General features: G+C 37.6%; 1 protein-coding gene across 1 annotated transcript in view; it reads right to left on the bottom strand.

Annotated features, from left to right (window-relative positions):
- fancc (FA complementation group C) overlaps positions 1-23,081 on the bottom strand; it is a 104,714-nt gene that overhangs the window by 24,168 nt on the left and 57,465 nt on the right. Inside the window, exons 8-10 of the mRNA XM_028805343.2 lie at positions 22,113-22,168; positions 15,363-15,453; positions 13,997-14,072 (exon numbers count right to left, since the gene is read on the bottom strand). Of these exons, the coding sequence (XP_028661176.1) occupies positions 13,997-14,072; positions 15,363-15,453; positions 22,113-22,168 (223 nt within the window). The remainder of the gene's footprint in view (positions 1-13,996; positions 14,073-15,362; positions 15,454-22,112; positions 22,169-23,081) is intronic.

Here is a 23,081-nt window from a genome sequence, read left to right as displayed (position 1 = left end):
ATAAGCTACGAGAACAAACGTTAGAAAACATGAGTCGCTCTCTGCCATTTTCATTTTGTAAAAGTAGCTCTCAGGGGAAAAAGGTTGGAGATCCCTGCATTAGGGAAAGAGGCCTTATTTTAGGAGTGTTTTATTGACCACCCAATGCAGACAGTAATTTCAATACCAATTTTTTTTAGTAATATTAAAAAGGCAACTTTACAGGGGGATATAATAATCATGGGGGGCTTTTAGAAGCAATCAGTGACTGTTTAACACAGTACGTTAAAGCATCAACGTGTGGTGAAGCTTATCTGCATTTAGTTTTTTGTAATAATCAAGATAGAATTGAGGGTGTAGAGGTGATTGAACCATTTGGGTCAAGTGACCATAATATAATACAGTTCTCAAGTATTTTGTAAGGATGTGGATGCAAAGACTAAAATTGTTAAGTTTAACTTTGGTAGGGCAAATTTTGAGCAGATCAGTCAGTGCCGTACATTTGTTGAGCAGCCAGCTCATGACCACTGCCAGCCCCTTGTGAACAGGGGAGCTGAACGCACCCCTAGTAGACACTTGCGCTCCTCAAAAAACCCCTCTTAAAAAACGCTAATAGACTACCTTCACATTGCTCCCTTACTTGCGGCTGCTCTGTCATGTGATATTCTTCTTGCGCTACGTTTACTTAAAAACCTTTTTGGCTGATTGCTTTGTTTCTCTCTCCTCCCCCAGACACCTGCTCCTGTTGGGTGTACCGCTCCCGTTGTGCTCCCCTATGATGTTTGTCTATTCTTTAATCGAGAACTAACTAAGCTCGTTTTACTTCTGAAAGAGAAATGTTTGTTTGAAATATTTGAATAAAGTTCTTGTCTCTACAATCTCCTGTGTTTCTGTGCAATTCTGTGACCCAAGCGTGACACCCTGCAGCCTCACTGTCCCTGGGATTGAGCCACTGCACTAGACTAGCCTGGAAGCATCAGCGCTTACCTCTGTGTGCTTGCGTGCAGCCAGTTCAAGTGCAGTTGGCTCAGTAATTTACTGAATTTCATCCATGGTGTCAGTTGCACCTTGTACATATTGTTCCAGTAGTTTTTTAAATAGTTTTTACAGTTCATTAGCAGTGTGTAAAATAATCAGTGTTGCAGTAATTGCATTGCTCTTTGAATGAAAAAAAATGTGTTCCATTAAAATTTCACTTTTTCTTTGTAGTACTAGGGTGTTGTACCGTGTTAGCCATTATGAATGTAGAGAAAAGCCAAGCAAAATGACACCTTTTATTGGCTAACTAGAAAGATTACAATATGCAAGCTTTCGAGGCAACTCAGGCCCCTTCTTCAGGCAAGATTACATCTTGCCTGAAGAAGGGGCCTGAGTTGCCTCGAAAGCTTGCATATTGTAATCTTTCTAGTTAGCCAATAAAAGGTGTCATTTTGCTTGGCTTTTCTCTACTTTTTCTTTGTGAATTGTGACGTTTACTTAACACTAGAATTACCAGAGCCTACGAAAAAACTCGTATATCCGGCCCACCTTAAATCGCTTCTTAAAACCTTTCTCACCTCTCCGCCAGCGTCTTTTGTCATCTAAATGTACTGATAAAGACAAGCTGCCAGCAGCCGGCTATTCCATCCCCCCAACGACTTAGAACGTAAACAGGCTTTTCCCAGCTCTTGCCTTGATTGATTATCTGGGAGTGAAGTGGAGTTTTAGAGTAGAAATAATAGATTGTTATTTGAAACACACACATTTCATATGTGTTGCATTTCTACAGTAATCTGTGTAAACACATTGTTAAAACAGAAACGTGTTATATATTCTAGTAGCAACTGACAAAATGTAGGCATAAACTATATAATGTATGAAGCCTGAAGTCCAAATATCAAAGAAACATTTTCACAAAAGGTACAAAAAAAAGCCACCGCCAAAAAAACCCGCCTTAGTGTGAGACATTGCTATAAATTAACTATCACTGCTTCCGTGGCGTAACAGTATCAGTCGCTGACTGGGAATCAGAAGGTCATGAGTTCGATCCTGCACAACTCCCATTTGATAAGTGTTATTTTCACTATTTTAGAATAAAAAGATACATTTGATTTCAGTCTGTAACAGCTGGTGTAATTTATGATATTTGTAAAGGTTAGCTTTATTTTTTTTAAATTCACTTTTCATTGTCTCAGTCGCGTTCAGGATCCATCCCTACCGCCTCCACCTGACACTGTGGTTTTTACATAAAGACGCACTATAGTTCTGCAGTGTATCACGATACATACGACCGCGTGTTTTTTTCCCCCAGTATTGCCAGTCCCCACGTGTTGCTGTATGCCGTTTCTTTTGTACTCCAGGACATGCAGAGGAAAGCATAGTAAAGAGCAGTAACTTCAGCGCTATATGCAATCATCAGACACTCCCCATCTGATGCTGTTTTCACATAAAGACGCGCTAAAGCTCTGCAGTGTACTTGTGACTGCATTGTCGTACCAATGCTTGCGAACTGAAGTGTCTGCATGCACTTTTCGTGGCATTATACGTGTATTTTTTGAGCATGCTCATGTAGCTCAAACACAGGAACATATGTTGATGTAAAAGTATAAGAAAAGAAGTGCACTTTTATTCAAGACTATAACCGAAGAAAAAAGAAAGCAAGTTACAGTAGGCGGTTGATATGACAGCTTGCGTGGTGGAATGCTAAGAACTGCTGATTTCCATTCTGTGCTATATAACTGTTAACATTTGAATCTGATGATTGCATATAGCGCTGTCTTGTTTAGTGTGCGCAAGAACATGCAGGTGGCCAGTTGCTGAGTGCTACAACGCACATTTTAAAAAAGAAAGAGACAAATATATGTGACGTTTTGAAGAAATCATTTTATGACGCGAATAGTACCAATCAGAAAACATCGTCGAAGTAATGCAATATTATTTGAAAACGAACAGCGTCAGGTTGGGTGTGAAGTTATACTGGCGCTGTTTGAGTCAGATCAGAAGCTGAATAAGCTGAAAAAGCTCCTATTCTGACTCTAAGTAAAAAAGCATGAATTAATCAACAGAAATAACCGCGATTGACATTTTAAAGTTAACGATTTACAGTGCATACCAATTTATAAATTCAATGTCCGTTTGAGGAAAAAAAAAACACTTTCTTCAAAGCTGGGAATCGAACTCGCGTCTCTGTGGCACAAAGGCAGTGGTGCTCCAAGTCAGCAAACCGTCCTTATAACTTATTTTTTTCAAGATCCATAACACACAGACAGACAGAGCACTGCGTAGAAAAAAAAAATCAACATGTGCATAAACACTGCAGCTCTGAATAAGCTCACCCGCTCTAACATCACCCCTCCCCCCGATCTGACTCTTTAAGTAACAGCGCAAGTACAGACACAAATCAAGTGCATGTGTGTACTGTATAATATTAACAAAAAGAGCAGCTTACTACTGAAAACGGCAAATATAGGAGTGAGTGGGGATCGAACCAGTACTCTTGATTATACTTGGTTTGCGTCTGTACTTGCGCTGCAGAAACAACGCACATGTTGATTTTTTTTTTTCTTTCAGTACATGTGCCTTCCCTGTTTGTTTGTATATCTCTGCCTGTCTGTCTCTGTATTACGCAGTGCTCTGTCTGTCTGTGTGTTATGGATCTTGAAAAAAATAAGTTATAAGGACAGTTGTTCATGTTAATTGCAGTCTCAATTGTTAAAAAAATATTTTAAAAGGAGCATCCCACATGAAAATATAACGATCTCATTAACTGACAGTGCATACCAATTTACAAATTTTATGTCCGTTTGAGGTTAAAAACAAAAAAAAGAAATAACACACTATCCCCAGCGGGGAATTGAACTCATGTTTGTGAGGCAGAGAAAAGCTACTCACTCTGAGAAGCAAATCTTAGCGCGCTACGCCACGGAAACTGTTATATGGTGTGTGAAGCTTTTGTGGAAGTGTTTATCTGATCTTAGGAACTCGGGCTTTACACATTCTACATTTTGTAACATTTATTACTAAAATATGAAAAAGTTTCTGTTTTAGCAATGTGTTTACACAGATTACTGTAGAAATGGAACACGCATGAAATGCATGTATTCCAAATAGCGATCTATTATTTCTATTCTAAAACTCCAGCAGTTCAGTCACTCCCAGATAATCAAACAAGCCATGAGCTGGGAAAACTTAGTGAACGTTGCAACGGTGGGGGATGGAATAGCCGGCTGCTCGCTGCTCCTCTTAATCGGCACATTTAGAAGACAAAAGAGAGGTGAGAACGGTTTTAAGGTGGGCCGGATCTACGAGTTTTTTCGTAGACTCTGGTAATTCTAGTGTTAAAAAGTGCAGCAAAAAAGTATTTGGCGTCCAGGGATGCATTAACCCCCAAGTATGTGGCAGTTTAAGGGTTAAAACCCCAAGATGTCGCCGAAACGCCCTGTACCTTCTAAGGTTTCTGGCAATGAAAACACAACTGCATGAATTACAGTACATACAGCGGTAACATTGGAATTTTACATTCTAGCACTGCAGGTGACATATCTGTACAGTACTGTACAGTATACGGGTTTACCTTTACATTCTTAATTTTATGGTAATGTATTAAGCTGAGTTTGAAATGAAATTAAAGTGTTTTGGGGGCATATTTAGGGTTTAAACTATAAAAATAGGCATTTTTTTAACCACATCCAAAATTTGTGGTTTTCACAATTCGCGGGTGCACTAGGAACGTAACCCCCTCGAATTGTGGGGGGTGCACTGTGTTCTTAGGAAGTCACTGCACACTGGGGAGATTCTGAAGGACTGGAAAATGGCAAATATTATCCCATTATATAAAAAGGGTAACTGGGCAGATCCAAGCAACTATTAAGGATAACATTGACGAATTATTAAGAATAAGATTGAGTAGCACATGGCAAGTACAGGAGTTCTTCTGAACACTAAGCATGGGTTCAGAAAATTGAGGTCATGTTTACTAACATGCTGGGGTTCTATGAGGAAGCAACAAAAGGATATGATTAAAGTGGAGCATATGATATTATTTATCTTGACTTTCAGAAAGTATTTGATAAGGTGCCACATGAGAGGTTGGGCATCAAACTAAAAGAAGTTGGAATTCAAGATGATGTTTTTAGACAGGTGCAGAATTGGCTCAGACAAAAGGTGATGGTGCAAGGAACCTTATCAGAATTGGCTGATGTTAAAAGTGGTGTTCCACAGGGGTCAGTGCCAGGGCCGCTGCTATTTTTAATACATATAAATAATAGGAATAGGATAGCATAGGAATATAATTAACAAGCTGGTTAAGTTTGCAGATACCAAGATAGGTGGATTGGCAAATAATTTGGAATCATTAAATCATTACAGAAGGACTTGGACATCATACGGGCTTGGGCTGATTTGTGGTTGTTGAAATTTAATGTCAGTAAATGTAAAGTATTACACATAGGAAGTAAAAATGTTAGGTTTGAATACACAATGGGTCTGAAAATCGAGAGTACACCTTATGAGAAGGATTTAGGAGTTGTAGTGGACTCTACGCTATCATCATCCAGACAATGCTCAGAAGAAAGTAAACAGAATGTTGGGTTATATAGCACAATGTGTGTGGAGTACAAGTCCAAGAAGGTTATGCTGAAGCTTTATAATGTACTGGTGAGGTCTCATTTGGAGTACTTGTGCAGTTTTGGTCTCCAGGCTACAAAAAGGACATAGCAGCCCTAGAAAAGGTTCAGAGAAGAGTGACTAGACTGACTCAAGGGCTAAAGGGGATGAATTATGAAGGATTAATAGAGCTGAACCTTTTCAGTTTAAGCAAAAGAAGACTAAGAAGTAACATGATTGAAGTATTTAAAATTATGAAGGGAATAACTACAGTGGATCAAAACTGTTATTTTAAAATGAGTTCATCAAGAACACGAGGACACAGTTGGAAACTTGTTAAGTGTAAATTTCGCACAAACATAAGGACCTTTTTCTTTACACTGAGAACCATAGACACTTGGAATAAGGTACCAAATAGAGAGGTAGACAGGAAGACTTTAGGGACTGTCAAAACTAGACTTGATGTTTTCTTAGAAGAATTAAGCGGATAGGACTAGTGAGCTTTGTTGGACTGAATGGCCTGTTCTCGTCTAGATTGTTCTAATGTTCTAATATGTCAAGCGCTGGATCTAATTATGAACAATACCATCTAGCACTGGCACTACTTGGTCATTTATTTTTGTACCATCTTAAATTAAGACCATTTAGGGGGAACATACAGTCTGTTCTTTTATAAATAAGGAAATACTGTGTTACTAGTGTCACTATGTTACTGAAGTACTACTTCGACAATATTACACTGTAGAAGTTGTAAATTCCAGTGATAATGGCAAGAAATGGGCAATTAACAAAGTAAATGAAACAGAGCATTATTACCCTTAGAAGTGTAGGCCTTCCCTTTAAATAAATTGTAAAAAAGTCAAAGTGGCAGTGAGCACAGTGCACTAAACAATCCAAAGGCAACTGGAAACTGGAAGAAACTCTGATAGGTATTGATCTGGCAGACCCAAAGTCACAACCCAATCAGAAGATAAGTTTCTGAGGGTCACCAGCTTGCGTGATAGGTGCCTTACAGCACAACAGCTTCAAGAACAGCTTAACAGTGGTCAAAAAAGCAAGTCTCTGTTTCTATTGCAAAGAGGAGACTTTTTCAGGTTTTCAGCAGTTCACAGCTGGTATTTCCTTGCTCTGTCCTTTAAGGAATGGCTTTTGTTACTTGCAACTCGCTATGGCCCTATTTTGTCTTTTAAAGAATGGCTTTCTTATTGCCACTCATCCTGTCAAACCTGTAGCACAAAGTCTCCTCTTCTATATATATATTTCACAGTGTCCAAGCTTGGTTTTTTTTCCCCAAATAAGACCCCCTGGGCTTTTCTTACACAGGCATGAAATCCCTTGACTCATGCAGTGGCTCAAGTTATACCAAGGATCAAAAAGTAAATCTCTTCCCTCTCTCCAGTCTCATCATTGTTAACAATCAGGCATACAATGGTGTTGTCAACAATAATTTTAATGGATTTGGAGCAGTGTTTGCTCATGCAGTTTTAGGTGGAAAAAGAGTATATTAAAGGATCTAAGCACACCTGACTAGAGCTGCTGATTAACTGTACAGACTGCATCTCTGTTGTTAGTCATTAGCACTTAAACATAAGTAACATGACAGTTATAATTGTATACTAACCCTCACTTATTCTGTTTTTGTTCTCGGTACTCAAATGTGCCACAGCCCACCTGCCAAGTTGCTTTGCCTGCCTAAGGAAAAGTCATCCCAGATGGAGGATCGCAGGAATCGTGGGAAAGAGGGGTCCTTTCATCGGATTGGCTGGCCCAGCACTGTTTCAGCCGTGGAATGGCCAAATGGGGGAGGCAGCTTGAAGGATGAGGTCTTCAGGACTCTACACAAATCCAAATCTTATTATGGGATATATCATCTACTGTTAAATTCTGCTCTGTACTTCTAAAATTTATATTTTTTATTTCTTACTATATTGAGGAATTGTTCTGTTCTGTGTACTGCATTGTATTGTATTGACCCCCTTCTTTTGACACCCACTGCATGCCCAATCTACCTGGAAAGGGGTCTCTCTTTGAACTGCCTTTCCCAAGGTTTCTTCCATTTTTTCCCTACAAGGTTTTTTTTGGGAGTTTTTCCTTGTCTTCCTAGAGAGTCAAGGCTGGGGGGCTGTCAAGAGGAAGGGCCTGTTAAAGCCCATTGCGGCACTTCCTGTGTGATTTTGGGCTATACAAAAATAAACTGTATTGTATTATATTGTACTATCTGGAGCTGTTCCCGTTTTGAGTTTAAAATGTGGAGGAAGAGATACATCCAATCTGCAGATGCTTGGATCTGCCATGCACTTAGCTGCAAAGCATGTATACAAAAAATGCTACATCATGCCTGCATACAAGCTATTATTTTCTTATTAATATTTACTTAATAGATCATACAGAGCTGCCAGGGATTGTTGATAATGAACCCATGTTCAAAATGCTAACTCCACTGTTCCACTAATAATAAGGATGTATAAACAGTATCTGTAGTACAGACCTATTTGTTTCCCACAATAGATAGTTAAATGGCTGTGGCTACATACTTTAAATTATAGACAAACTGGATGTTATTGGAATATCACTCATGCCATTATTATCAATTTCACAGCTATGACAATTTCTATGATCATTGTTTTACTGTCTGTCTCAGCATTACCTACACCACCTGCAATAACAAAATGCTTGGGAACTGTTTATTAACACTTAAAAGAGAAATCACAGCAGTCTTCTATGGAAAGCATACACAAGGAGGCAGTGTGTGTGATGATTACCTTTTCCTAGAAATTATATCCTGTCAAGGTAGTTTTTATTGAGACAAGTGTGAGCTATAGTACATCATTGCCCCATAATATTTAAATGTATTGATCACAAAAGTTAAGTTTTATTTGCAGTTAGGAGACCCGGGTTCGCTTCCCGGGTCCTCCCTGCATGGAGTATGCATGTTCTTCTCGTGTCTGCCTGGGTTTCCTCCCACAGTCCAGAGACATGCAGGTTAGGTGCATTGGCAACTCTAAATTGTCCCTAGTGTGTGCTTGGTGTGTGTGTGTGTGCCCTGCGGTGGGCTGGCGCCCTGTCCAGGGTTTATTTCCTGCCTTGCGCCCTGTGTTGGCTGGGATTGGCTCCAGCAGACCCCCGTGACCGTGTAGTTAGGATATAGCTGGTTGGATAATGCATGGATGGATGTTATTTAAGTAATGTTAGAACTTGCTGACATTTTATTACTAAATGATAAAAATCATGAATTAAAATGATTTAACTTCTAATGATAAATACTAGCGGGAACAACTGAGTTTAAATGGCCCTAGCATATACATAAAAAGAGCATTTCATCTAGCTAAAATACCAACTCTAGTTTATGAAATGGTGGCATCTTGCTACAGAGTTCAGGGTTCACACCCTGATCCCTGGCACAGCCTGTATAAAGTTTACACATTTTTTCAGTATCTTTGTGAGTTTTTCATTCAGATGGCTTGCTTGTTACATTTACTGCCAGCTCTGACCTGGCTCACTGTATTAGTGTTTTTTGGGGTGTGTTAAGTGTGTCCTGCAATGGAATTTGCACGCCATCCAGGGTTGATTTCTGCCTTATAGGTAATGCTCCCTATGTGGGCTTCAGCTGCTCATGCCAATCAATGCTCAGCTAAAGACACGACCTGTGAGACATCTAAATAAGTTTAAAGACAATTCTATAAATAAAGTAACACATCAAATGTGTTAAAGCAATATATTCAGCTAAAACATGGTTTTGGTTTTGAAAAATACTTACAGTATTAAAGCTTACTGTGTATAGACTGCATGTTGTCTTCAAATACTCTTAAAATCACTGTTGTATGCCTTATTCCCTTTCAGTAACAGATACAGCACTAAATGTAGGACATGCTCTTTGTTTGGTCATGCAAGGTGACCAATAATTTACAGTAAACTAATTAAGTCTGCTATCTTTTGTTTAAACAAAATGCAAACAGTGTTATCAGCATTATATTTTTATCTAGCATGGGAAAGGTGCTATATAAAAATGTACTATTATTATTATTATTAGAATTTACTTCAGAATTATGCATAACTGGGTGGCACGGTGGCGCAGTGGTAGCGCTGCTGCCTCGCAGTTAGGAGACCCAGGTTCGCTTCCTGGGTCCTCCCTGCGTGGAGTTTGCATGTTCTCCCCGTGTCTGCGTGGGTTTCCTCTGGGCGCTCCGGTTTCCTCCCACAGTCCAAAGACATGCAGGTTAAGTGGATTGGCGATTCTAAATTGGCCCTAGTGTGTGCTTGGTGTGTGGGTGTGTTTGTGTGTGTCCTGCGGTGGGTTGGCACTAGGGGTGGGCGGTATGACCAAAATTCTATATCACGGTATTTTTCTAAATTATCCCGGTTTCACGGTATTCGACGGTATTTTTTCCCCCATGCATGAGTGGATGTTAACCACATTTTCCACTGGAATTACTGGCTAAGAATAACCTATTCCACTGTCAAGAGTATTGTACATTGTACAAAAAAAACATTTTAATGTGCACACAAGTATTAATACAGGTTTGCATTGCCCCATACAGTGATAGTTTTCAAGGGGGTGGCACTAATGGAGAAGGTATCAAATTGCATGACAGATGTAGTCAAAATATAGAACCTTTTTATTGAACAAATTTTGCAAAAACTTAAACTATAATTTTGACAACATATTTTCAACCATACAAAGAGGCATTTAGACTTAGTAAAATATCCAGAAGTGCTTGTCAAAAGTTGTATTACACTGAATATGTCTTAGAAAAGGAATAAATAGTAAATATTTTTTGCAAACCAACTACACTTTCTGTTAATGTTAACAATCTCTGTCCACTGACACGTTAAAGTGACTTTTTAAACAACTTTATCATCATCAAACTGCATAATATTTAAACAAATAATAACAATAAAATAAATAATAGTATTATTACTGATAGTTGCACTATTATGTTCAGTGTAGAGAACTTTATCGCAGGTGTGACGAGGCTCCAAAAAATTGGATGTATGAATGGGTTTCGCACAGGTTTAACTTAAATATTGTATAAATGTTGGGTTTGTGATCTGGTGGTTGGAGACACGAACACAGAATTCAATGCATGTTCTTCTGAGCGGGCTTTCTTTATGGCATGCGTGCTGTCTATATCTGACGTACTAAAACCCCCAGCTCCTATCCGTCCTTTTTCTTTCTCCACATAACCAATCACCACACGATAAACGTCTTTGTGAAATTAAAACTAGTTATAAACTTAGCCCACGGAGTGTTCAGAACTTTAAAAATATCTTTGTTATACATGTTTAATTATGCCATCCATTCAGAGTTGCACCCATCTCTGAACGAGTCGCCAGCACATCAAAGGATGAATATAAGCAAAACATACACTAGCAGGGTCAATATAGCACAACAAAACCCCACATCCTACATGACTTTGAAAGGAAACTGAAGCACCGATTAAAACCCACCAGAAAAACATGCAAACGCAAGGCAGGCACGCCGCCGTGCCCCCATATGATTAATGCATGCTTTAATGCATTTCACCATGAAAATTATATTAAGTATTTATTTTAGCATTCTAAATGTTCAGAGAGAAGGAAGATCATGAAGTGAATGTATTCTGTGCGGGGTTCGCTGCCGGCGCCTCCTCTTAGTGCAAGAAGAAGTCAGTTTAAGAATCACTTAACACAAAGCATTTAATGTGCTATATAACTTAAGACGGGGTTTGAAAACATGTCGTCACACTATTACACAGTACCCAGGTACATTACACTGTATTGAAAACAAATAAAACAAGTACAACTTGGCTTGCAGTATTATCCAGTAGTATAGAAACAGTATTTAAACATCTGACCTTTTAAAACTAAAGTATCTCCAGGCTCTCTGTCCATTTTCACCATGCAGCATTCCTATGCTACTGCCCACTATTTGGTGGTGTAGCAGTGAAAAAGAGCCCTAGTGCAACAAATCTGTGTTTAGCGGTGTAGCAGTGAAAAAGGTCCCCACTTGAACAGTTTCCCGCTGCGCCACGTTCCGAACGTCGTTTAGGCAATTTAAACCGGTGTTGCGGTATAAGAAAAATCCATATCATAAAAAAAATAAAAAACGGTTTTCGGTATGAACCGGTATACCGCCCAGCACTAGTTGGCACTCTGCCCGGGATTGGTTCCTGCCTTGTGTCCTGTGTTGGCTGGGATTGGCTCCAGCAGACCCCAGTGACCCTGTGTTCGGATTCAGTGGGTTGGAAAATGGATGGATGGATGGATTATATCCATCCATTTTCCAACCCACTGAATCTGAACACAGGGTCACTGGGGTCTGCTGGTATATCCATCCATTTTCCAACCCACTGAATCTGAACACAGGGTCACTGGGGTCTGCTGGTATATCCATCCATTTTCCAACCCACTGAATCCGAACACAGGGTCACTGGGGTCTGCTGAAGCCAATCCCAGCCAACACAGGACACAAGGCAGGAACCAATCCCGGGCAGGGTGCCAACCCACCGCAGCGTGTATTATATTATATATACAGTGCATCCGGAAAGTATTCACAGCGCATCACTTTTTCCACATTTTGTTAAGTTACAGCCTTATTCCAAAATGGATTAAATTCATTTTTTTCCTCAGAATTCTACACACAATATCCCATAATGACAATGTGAAAAAACTTTACTTGAGATTTTTGCAAATTTATTAAAAATAAAAAAATTGAGAAAGCACATGTACATAAGTATTCACAGCCTTTGCCATGAAGCTCAAAATTGAGCTCAGGTGCATCCTGTTTCCCCTGATCATCCTTGAGATGTTTCTGCAGCTTCATTAGAGTCCACCTGTGGTAAATTCAGTTGATTGGACATGATTTGGAAAGGCACACACCTGTCTATATAAGGTCCCACAGTTGACAGTTCATGTCAGAGCACAAACCAAGCATGAAGTCAAAGGGATTGTCTGTAGACCTCAGAGACAGGATTGTCTCGAGGCACAAATCTGGGGAAGGTTACAGAAAAATTTCTGCTGCTTTGAAGGTCCCAATGAGCACAGCGGCCTCCATCATCCGTAAGTGGAAGAAGTTCAAAATCACCAGGACTCTTCCTAGAGCTGGCTGGCCATCTAAACTGAGCGATTGAGGGAGAAGGGCCTTAGTCAGGGAGGTGACCAAGAACCCGATGGTCACTCTGTCAGAGTTCCAGAGGTCCTCTGTGAAGAGAGGAGAACCTTCCAGAAGGACAACCATCTCTGCAGCAATCCACCAATCAGACCTGTATGGTAGAGTGGCCAGACGGAAGCCACTCCTTAGTAAAAGGCACATGGCAGCCTGCCTGGAGTTTGCCAAAAGGCACCTGAAGTACTCTCAGACCATGAGAAAGAAAATTCTCTGGTCTGATGAGACAAAGATTGATCTCTTTGATGTGAATGCCAGGCGTCACGTTTGGAGGAAACCAGGCACCACTGATCACCAGGCCAATACCATCCCTACAGTGAAGCATGGTGGTGGTAGCATCATGCTGTGGGAATGTTTTTCAGCGGCAGGAACTGGGAGACTAGTCAGAATAAAGGGAAAGATGACTGCAGCAATGTACAGAGACATCCTGGATGAAAACCTGCTCCTGAGCGCTCTTGACCTCAGACTGCGGCGACGGTTCATCTTTCAGCAGGACAACGACCCTAAGCACACAGCCAAGATATGAAAGGAGTGGCTTCAGGAGAACTCTGTGAATGTCCTTGAGTGGCCCAGCCAGAGCCCAGACTTGAATCTGATTGAACATCTCTGGAGAGATCTTAAAATGGCTGGGCACCGACGCTTTCCATCCAACCTGATGGAGCTTGAGAGGTGCTGCAAAGAGGAATGGGCGAAACTGGCCAAGGATAGGTGTGCCACGCTTGTGGCATCATATTCAAAAAGACTTGAGGCTGTAATTGCTGCCAAAGGTGCATCGACAAAGTATTGAGCAAAGGCTGTGAATACTTATGTACATGGGATTTCGAAATTTTTTTATTTTTAATAAATTTGCAAAAACCTCAAGTAAACTTTTTTCACGTTGTCATTATGGGGTGTTGTGTGTAGATTTCTGAGGAAAAAAATGAATTTAATCCATTTTGGAATAAGGCTGTAACATAACAAAATGTGGAAAAAGTGATGCGCTGTGAATACTTTCCGGATGCACTGTATATATATATATACACACACACACACAGTATATAAGTACAGTATTTTACTACCAGAAGACAGGCTTTGGTGCAACTACCTAGTATATCCACTTCATCATATTCACTAGCTGAAAATGTTAAAAATCAAATCAAACAGATATTTACCACTATTCAAACATGAGGTGTAGGATAACAGTAAAGCACAAAGATAAATTTGTATTACAGCTTGTAAAAGACCACAGTGTCTCCAAAAGTTAACACAGACTTGTGATTTATATACTTGATATGTGTCTAAATCAAATACCTGAGGGATGCAACAGAAGTGCTGTCAGTACACATGGAGAATGAAGAGGAAAAAAGGCTTTTAGAGGCAGCTTCGTCTAATGGGGAAGAACACAATAATTAGTACTCTCAGAATGTGTTAGTAGTACATTTCTTTACAACAATCAAGAGGAGAACACTTTCACAGTTGTCATTTCTTTCATGTTGAAAGCTACTGTATTCACAGCTGAAGATATATTTTATGAGCTGTGTGACAAATTTTTCCAATCTTCTGAATATTTGTTCTTAAGCATACTAACTTTGTGTTTGACATTTGTGATTTTTTTGTATTTCTATTACTTATTTCAAGATGTTTAAAGTGCTGTGCTGCATAAATACAGAGAGCTACACAGTCCATCCACATCTTCAATAAGTAAAAGTGTCAAGATCTACATGATACCTTATTGTTAATTCTCGTACATTAGTGATTTTTTTTTTCTACTTTTGTACTGTATGTATAATTTGTATGCAAAAAATAAAATTTGATTTGAAAAAATATATTTACAATTAGATTCAACTTTGTTTTTGTCAATTTTCTGGCTCTGGATTATGTTATGTTTTACTACAATACTACTGTGGAGCAAAGAGCAATTAAAAATGGTTTCAACTGTGATGGGTTCAACAATTTATACCTGCCTAGAAATCACAGCAAAAACATTAAAACATTCGAGTTTATTTAGTGGTAAACAGTCTAACAAGCCTAACATTTTCTGAATATAACATTATGTAAACTAGTTTGTACTAGTAATTGTAACAATATCAATATTGACACACGTACAGAGTACAGTGACATTTTGACTTGCATATCAAACTAATATGCAACATATCATCATACTTCTGCACTATGACAAACAAGAATGTGCATGTGTGTGTGTGTTGTGCTACAGCAGGTTATTGCTATATTAAAAATTCAAAATAAACTAAGGACTACATTTAGAATTCAACAGTTAATTAAAAATGAAAACACAAGTATAAATGAACTACTGAGTCTTCATACTGAGCAGAAAGTAATCTTGGTTTACACATCATCACAAAGATAACTACCACCACCTGCTGTCATCACATCTATCTATTTATTGAATCTGCCTTGTTACAATTTTATGGTCACAGTAAGCATGGTAAGCAATTCAACTTCTGTGGACTCAAAGCAGACAAGCAGCACTGGGCAGGAAATCACTTGTATAAGTGCATATGCATATACTGTATGTGTACTGTTGAGTACATATATAGAAGAGTTTCATTTTAGGTTATCTGTGGCATTTACACCCTCATTATTCCAGATAACCAAGACTTGTATGACTATGTGATTATTTTTGTATGTGTGTGGGTGTGTGTATAAATACACTTACCTGAAACTGTTGCTCTTGAAGAACACAATGAGTAAATATCCTTATAAAATTCTGGATTTTAAGACTTCCTTCTGACTCCAACAGTATAAACCTGAACATGAAACAGTCACACATTGTAAACATCCTATTGTAGCCTATAAATAACAAACAAATACAGTGGTGTGAAAAACTATTTGCCCCCTTCCTGATTTCTTATTCTTTTGCATGTTTGTCACACAAAATGTTTCTGATCATCAAACACATTTAACCATTAGTCAAATATAACACAAGTAAACACAAAATGCAGTTTTTAAATGATGGTGTTTATTATTTAGGGAGAAAAAAAATCCAAACCTACATGGCCCTGTGTGAAAAAGTAATTGCCCCCTTGTTAAAAAATAAACTAACTGTGGTGTATCACACCTGAGTTCAATTTCCGTAGCCACCCCCAGGCCTGATTACTGCCACACCTGTTTCAATCAAGAAATCACTTAAATAGGAGCTGCCTGACACAGAGAAGTAGACCAAAAGCACCTCAAAAGCTAGACATCATGCCAAGATCCAAAGAAATTCAGGAACAAATGAGAACAGAAGTAATTGAGATCTATCAGTCTGGTAAAGGTTATAAAGCCATTTCTAAAGCTTTGGGACTCCAGCGAACCACAGTGAGAGCCATTATCCACAAATGGCAAAAACATGGAACAGTGGTGAACCTTCCCAGGAGTGGCCGGCCGACCAAAATTACCCCAAGAGCGCAGAGACGACTCATCCGAGAGGTCACAAAAGACCCCAGGACAACGTCTAAAGAACTGCAGGCCTCACTTGCCTCAATTAAGGTCAGTGTTCACGACTCCACCATAAGAAAGAGACTGGGCAAAAACGGCCTGCATGGCAGATTTCCAAGACGCAAACCACTGTTAAGCAAAAAGAACATTAGGGCTCGTCTCAATTTTGCTAAGAAACATCTCAATGATTGCCAAGACTTTTGGGAAAATACCTTGTGGACTGATGAGTCAAAAGTTGAACTTTTTGGAAGGCAAATGTCCCGTTACATCTGGCGTAAAAGGAACACAGCATTTCAGAAAAAGAACATCATACCAACAGTAAAATATGGTGGCGGTAGTGTGATAGTCTGGGGTTGTTTTGCTGCTTCAGGACCTGGAAGGCTTGCTGTGATAGATGGAACCATGAATTCTACTGTCTACCAAAAAATCCTGAAGGAGAATGTCCGGCCATCTGTTCGTCAACTCAAGCTGAAGCGATCTTGGGTGCTGCAACAGGATAATGACCCAAAACACACCAGCAAATCCACCTCTGAATGGCTGAAGAAAAACAAAATGAAGACTTTGGAGTGGCCTAGTCAAAGTCCTGACCTGAATCCAATTGAGATGCTATGGCATGACCTTAAAAAGGCGGTTCATGCTAGAAAACCTTCAAATAAAGCTGAATTACAACAATTTTGCAAAGATGAGTGGGCCAAAATTCCTCCAGAGCGCAGTAAAAGACTGATTGCAAGTTATCGCAAACGCTTGATTGCAGTTATTGCTGCTAAGGGTGGCCCAACCAATTATTAGGTTCGGGGGCAATTACTTTTTCACACAGGGCCATGTAGGTTTGGATTTTTTTTTCTCCCTAAATAATAAAAACCACCATTTACAAACTGCATTTTGTGTTTACTTGTGTTATATTTGACTAATGGTTAAATGTGTTTGATGATCAGAAACATTTTGTGTGACAAACATGCAAAAGAATAAGAAATCAGGAAGGGGGCAAATAGTTTTTCACACCACTGTAAAAGCCTACACATTATACTGTAACTGTTGTATTGATATAAAAATAAGCCAAATGAAGATAATAATGTTCAAAATACTGAACTGTTCTTTAATCAATAAATACAGTAGAATAAGAAAATGGACTACAAAAAAGATCTCTAAATGTGAACTGCGTGAACCAACACTGATTAACCTGCCAATAAGGACACCCGAGTAAACATCCAGCAATTAGAAAACCTTGATATTTTCAGTTTATTTGAACTAAGTCTCCTTGGACTTTTTAGCTCTGGAATCTTTAATCCTATTCTAAAAACACTTTTGTGTATACTGTATTTTTAAACTAATAAACTAAAATAAACTGCTATAAATTGATTTTAAATTTGATATATTTCCTGACTTGAACCTTGTATCTTTTAGATCATTCTTTTAAAATCCTAAAAAGATTGTTAATTTATTAGACCTGGGGTAATTAGGATCGGAATGGATAAACAGCCTGATGAAGGAAAAAACTTGAGGATTCTTGTTATTATTGTTTATTCGGACGTGAAGTTAGGCCTTTACGTTTTATGTTGCATGTTGAGCAGATCAGTAAGGAAGGAAGGCAGGCAGAGCAGAGCAGGAGAGACAAAGGCAAGGAGAAGACCCCAAAGAAACTGACAAGGATTTCTGCAGATTGAACACCAATTAGAAGCAACTCTATGCCCAGACTTTAAAAGACTCATCTTCCATCACCTTAATTTTTATTTATTTTTAATAAGGCTTTTTAAAATACATTTCCTACTTTTGCTACCATTGGTTTTACTGTGTTTTTTATTAATGTTTCTTTATAATGATGTTAATTTTATACTGTTTAATTCAGACAAGGTATATTGTTAAGAGCACCTGGTGTGGGAGATTGCCATATTCCCAAAGGGGTTAGCAGCTAGGAAGAGATGTCTTCAATACAACGCAATGTGGTGAGCGGGCTCCTGCTTGGGTGATTGGCACGGGTGTAGCTCCAGTCTGAAAAAAATATTTGGTCTGCTTGTACATAGTTATCCAAGTCTGTTTGCTTGAGGCAGCTGTCCATATGCAGGTAAGGCTGTACACGTGGGGACACTATAATGCAGAAATCTAATACTCATATAAATAATATACAATGTTGTAGTTAACACTAACTGTAGCAGAGGAAAACGAAAAATAACAAATACAGGAATATTTATAATATATTCAAGGTACAGTGATAAGAGCAGCTGCTGTGGGTGATTGCCACATTTCCACAGGGATGAGAAGCTGAGAAAAAGACATTTTCCAATAGTAGCAGCACAGTGAGCTCGGACATGCTTTAAAGATTGCTACAGTTATAACTTAACCATTTGGTCTGCTTATGCTAAGCTAGTAAGTCTCTTTGCTTAAAGCAGCTGTCCATGCACAGATAAGACTGTACATGTGGGGTGCTATAAAGCAGCTACTGTATATTAAGGCAAAATTCCACAATAATACAACTGCTTATAACAGTGATTAATAAATGGTCTATACTAGTGAGTGGTGAGGCTGATGATGTTCAGGAGGTCATTAACTGAACAGCAGAAGTTATATTTGTCTTTAAAATAATATTGATCTTCTCCGTGGCTACTCTTTTTTTTTTTTTGCTTAATCTCATTAACGGGACCACATCTGTTTTAGTCAGTTGTTCCAAAAAATGCAATGAACCTAAGGCCAAAAAGCGTACACTTGATGCTTTGAAAAAATGTTATCTAAGGAAATTGATTTTAGAAAGCTTGTGCAGAAAGGACACAACTTTGATTGTTTTGAAATATTAATTTCTATTTTGTTTTTTTGTATATTTTAAAAAAATCACTCTTTATATGTTGTAGGTCTGTATTTAATAATAATAATAATTATTTGCATTCATATAGCGCTTTTCTCACTACTCAAAGCGCTCAGCAATTGCAGGTTAAGGGCCTTACTGAAGGGCCCAACAGAGCAGAGTCCCTAGTGATTGATATAATCTATTCTTGCATTCTTTCCTTGGGAGCTGTTTTGGTGCTCTGCACCTGCACTTGGTGAGGAGTACTGTGCAAAAACAAATTATACTGTATTATTAAATTGTATTATTAATGTGGCATATTATATTGTATTATTGAGGTGGCAATGACAGATTTACCATTTAGGCCTGAGATGAGGACTACATTTATTGCATTGAAGTGAAAGCCTTTATTGTCATTGTAAAATAATGACAACAAAATTAAGAACACATCCCAATCTGTTTGTTTTGTGTGTTATATTTATTCCTGTAAGTTTTTTTGTCTGTTGATTAAACAGGACCTATTAAAGCCCACTGAAGCATTCTTTGTGTGATTTTGGGCTTTACAAAAATAAATCGTTTTTGTGGTTGTATTGGTCAATCTTCACAGTGCAGGTGATGCCTATTTATTGTTTAGGTTTGTAGTGTTTGTTACATGTAAATCTTTTACACTCCTTGCTCAATTTTGAGATTTAACTTTTTAATCACTTAGGGGTTTGTCACCAATGTCAGCGTAATCTGGCTGGGATCATGACAGGTCTATAAAAGGTCTGAAACCACCAATTATATACTACAGGGCTACATCGATACTACTTGTTGGTACTTGTATCAGTCCAATATCAACCCTTAAGTGTTCAAACTTGGTATGGACCCCATCTTATGGCTTTTACTAAATACCAAATATGTACTGGACTTGACAGTTATGCGACTGGACATAAACTGCAAAATTAAGGTGGTTGGAAGTAAATCAGTAAGTGACTAGAATCTTCTTCTCCTACAAAAGACAGAAAGAGTATGCAGTAGTGAAAAACGATTTTTTTCACCAAATAGACACTGGGTGTGCAAAACAATTCCCATTAATCACATACTGCTCGTATACCTTTTGGATTTCCTTTTGTGTGTGAACTTTGTGCTCATGCAGGGTTATTCTGGGTACAAAGTTTATTTCCAATAGAGCGGTCACATACTAAATTGAAAAATAGCTTAATATAATTTACACACACCTTTAACTTTTGAAAAAAAAAAAATCAAAGTTTCTTATCTCTCCACTTACTTGACCCTCTGTGTTATTTGCATTAGTACCACCCCGTGATGTGAGATGCATAATTATGTTTGGGGTTAAGCCATGCTTTACAAGGAGATTGTCAATGATGAATTGACCATTAAATACTTATTCTAATAGAAAAAATGCTTAATGCCACTATGCCTATTCCCAATGTGAAGAGATTTACAATTAGAGTTTTCCTTTCATTTTACACTATTTACTGATTTACTGCCCTGAATTTTGCAAAAGTCACCCCTTTATGCTCTAAATCATTGTATATATTTTGCTTTAACTTCTCTTAATTCTCTACCAGCTGCACTTAAAACGTGTCTCCAAATAAAACCTAAATGAAAACAAAGTTCTACCTGCTGTTTGGAAGTCTTTCAGATAAAAAGCAAAGCAATCAACAATTCAAAATGTAATTTATTTGAAGGAAACATCTTGAGTGGAGGTACTGATTCTATAAATGTTAACACTAGTTATTTAAAGATCAAACTCTTCTAGATTAAGCATTTATATAATGTAGTAATAAAATTGATAATGACGAGGAAATACTTAAAGAAATTTACAATGAAATCTTAAGCATATTCATTTATTTAATTTGTAAAGTATATATAGATTCTCTATGTCTCAATTTACATATAAGAGCTTACTTAGAGAAACATCCTGGTCTCTGTGAATGCACCTGTCCAACACTATTGATGAATTTGCAATTGATGCTACATTAGGGGGAAAAAACTGTCAAGGTAAATCCAACAATTTCAGACAGTTGAACAAGTAGGGTAAAATATTAGAATACTGTCTCTTTGATTATGCTTTTTTCTGCATGCAAGTATTTCAGTTTTTGTGAATGGATATGTTTTCAAATGTAATGTTTAATTACTGTTGGATTGGTACAAAGATTTTCACTTTCGGACCTCAGCACCTGTACCAAAATGATTCCGAGCCAAATACAGGATAGCTGTCTTAATCCAGCTTCCCTGGTGTTTTACTCAATCACACAGCACTACGCACGAGTTCCCTCTTAATAGATGTAAGGTCTAAATTGCGCCGAAGCAACTGAATCTTCCTGTGAAGTTCCAGTTTTATTGAAGCAATAAGGGGGGTATTTGGGCTCCCTGTGAAGTCCTGATCGTGTTGAAGTGTGTGATTTCATTTATTGAAGTCTAGAGATATTTTTCCACAACTTTAACTCCAAGTTTCGACTTGGGTGGAGAAATGCGGGTTATTAAAATTTGGGTTTTTCTGTACTTTTCCAGTGTCGGTATATCGCATAGGTATACTACCTTTAGTAAAGCATTTTTTCCCAAAGTCTTTAAACAGGAGCAACAATGCTCAAATCATAAGTACATCAAATATTTATACATGCATTGCAATACAAGAAACGTGAAATATTGATAATACAAGAAAAAAACAAAACTAAACACACAATCTTATGGTTCAAAGATGTGTACATGTGTCTTATTGGTACAGTATTACTATCATTATTCATGCATGCAAGTTAAAAGTTAATTCTACTATCAATAAAACAGAACATAAGACATACCTATTTCAACCTAAGATCCTTAGATTAGATAGTGTTCTCCACTTTTAGGCAAGCAACATAATCTGAAATGCTTTAGCATAAAGGTTTCTGTCAGCACTATGTACCAGTTTGGTCACTGACTGAACAACATTTTAGTGCACCTACAGAAGTTATAGATAAGAGAAGTAGCCTAATCTGTGATAGACCTACATTTTTAAGAACATCTTCTAACATTAAAATGTTTCGGGTTAGGTTTGGGTTAAGTTAAGACAATCAAAGAATCCTAAAAGTTATAGCCTAGCAGTCTAGAATCCTTTTTTGGACATTCAATCCCATGCATAATAAGATAGCACTTTACATAATATGTATTTTCTTTAGACTGTTAAGAATTCTTTGTTGAATACATACAATTATGCAAGCTTACCTGAAGATGTAATCTACAATGTGAAAAAGTGGAGGGTGACAGGCAGATGCTTTTGGCTGAAATAAACAATACAAAATAAACCCATTTATATGGTATTTTAAAGCAGAATTGTACTACATTAGTAATAACAGACATACCGGCAAACAGGCTAAAACAGCACACACTAAAATGAAAAACATGCTGACCTAAAATGTTAAATTTGTTAACTAATACTAAAATACTGGCATTATACATCTTACCAACTAATAAACCTTCTCTAAAATCTCGTGCTGTGCTGGGATACCATTTTTAAAAACATTGAACACTGTTTCAAAAATCCCCACCATCAGCAATGAACAAGCAGAAACAGAATTTTCTTTTCAATAAATTTAGGAAATATAGATACAAAGGGCTTCTGGAATTGTATTTTCTATTTAGGCAAACTAGTCTTATATTACTCAGTGTTGAACTGGATATTCATCTAGGTATTTAATATAATCTTAGGCAAAATAATTAATTACTTAATGCACTGATTAAAAAGTTACAAGAATTCTAGTATAGTTACCCTATAGTATGGTGTTATTATTGTCATTAAATTACAAATGTTTGCACTAGGTTTTTTTCTAAGCTATATTTATTCATTTTTTTAATTAAATTTATTCATTATTCTTCAAAATCACAAAAAAATTCAATGTTATTTTTTTACTTTATTAACTGAAAAAAATGTATATATTTTAAAATGAAACATATGTAAAATACTAAATGGTTTATATAGGAAATCATTTTTTCAATAAAAATATTTTTTTTGTAATTATTAATATGCAAGAAAACATCTTTATCCCACATATTTTAGCTATTTAAAAAAAAGTTTTAACATTTGTGGAGGTGATTGCCTACACTAGCACGACAACTAGAGACATCCCTTGTTAAACTATGAACTATCTAATAAGGCTATATATATATATATATATATATATATAGGTATGTGAG

The sequence above is a fragment of the Erpetoichthys calabaricus genome, chromosome 7 (genome assembly GCF_900747795.2).
Source record: "Erpetoichthys calabaricus chromosome 7, fErpCal1.3, whole genome shotgun sequence".
NCBI classification, from domain to species: Eukaryota; Metazoa; Chordata; class Cladistia; order Polypteriformes; family Polypteridae; genus Erpetoichthys; species Erpetoichthys calabaricus.
The sequence above is the reverse complement of the archived record's forward strand: the minus strand, read 5'-3'. Positions and strand labels throughout refer to the sequence as shown.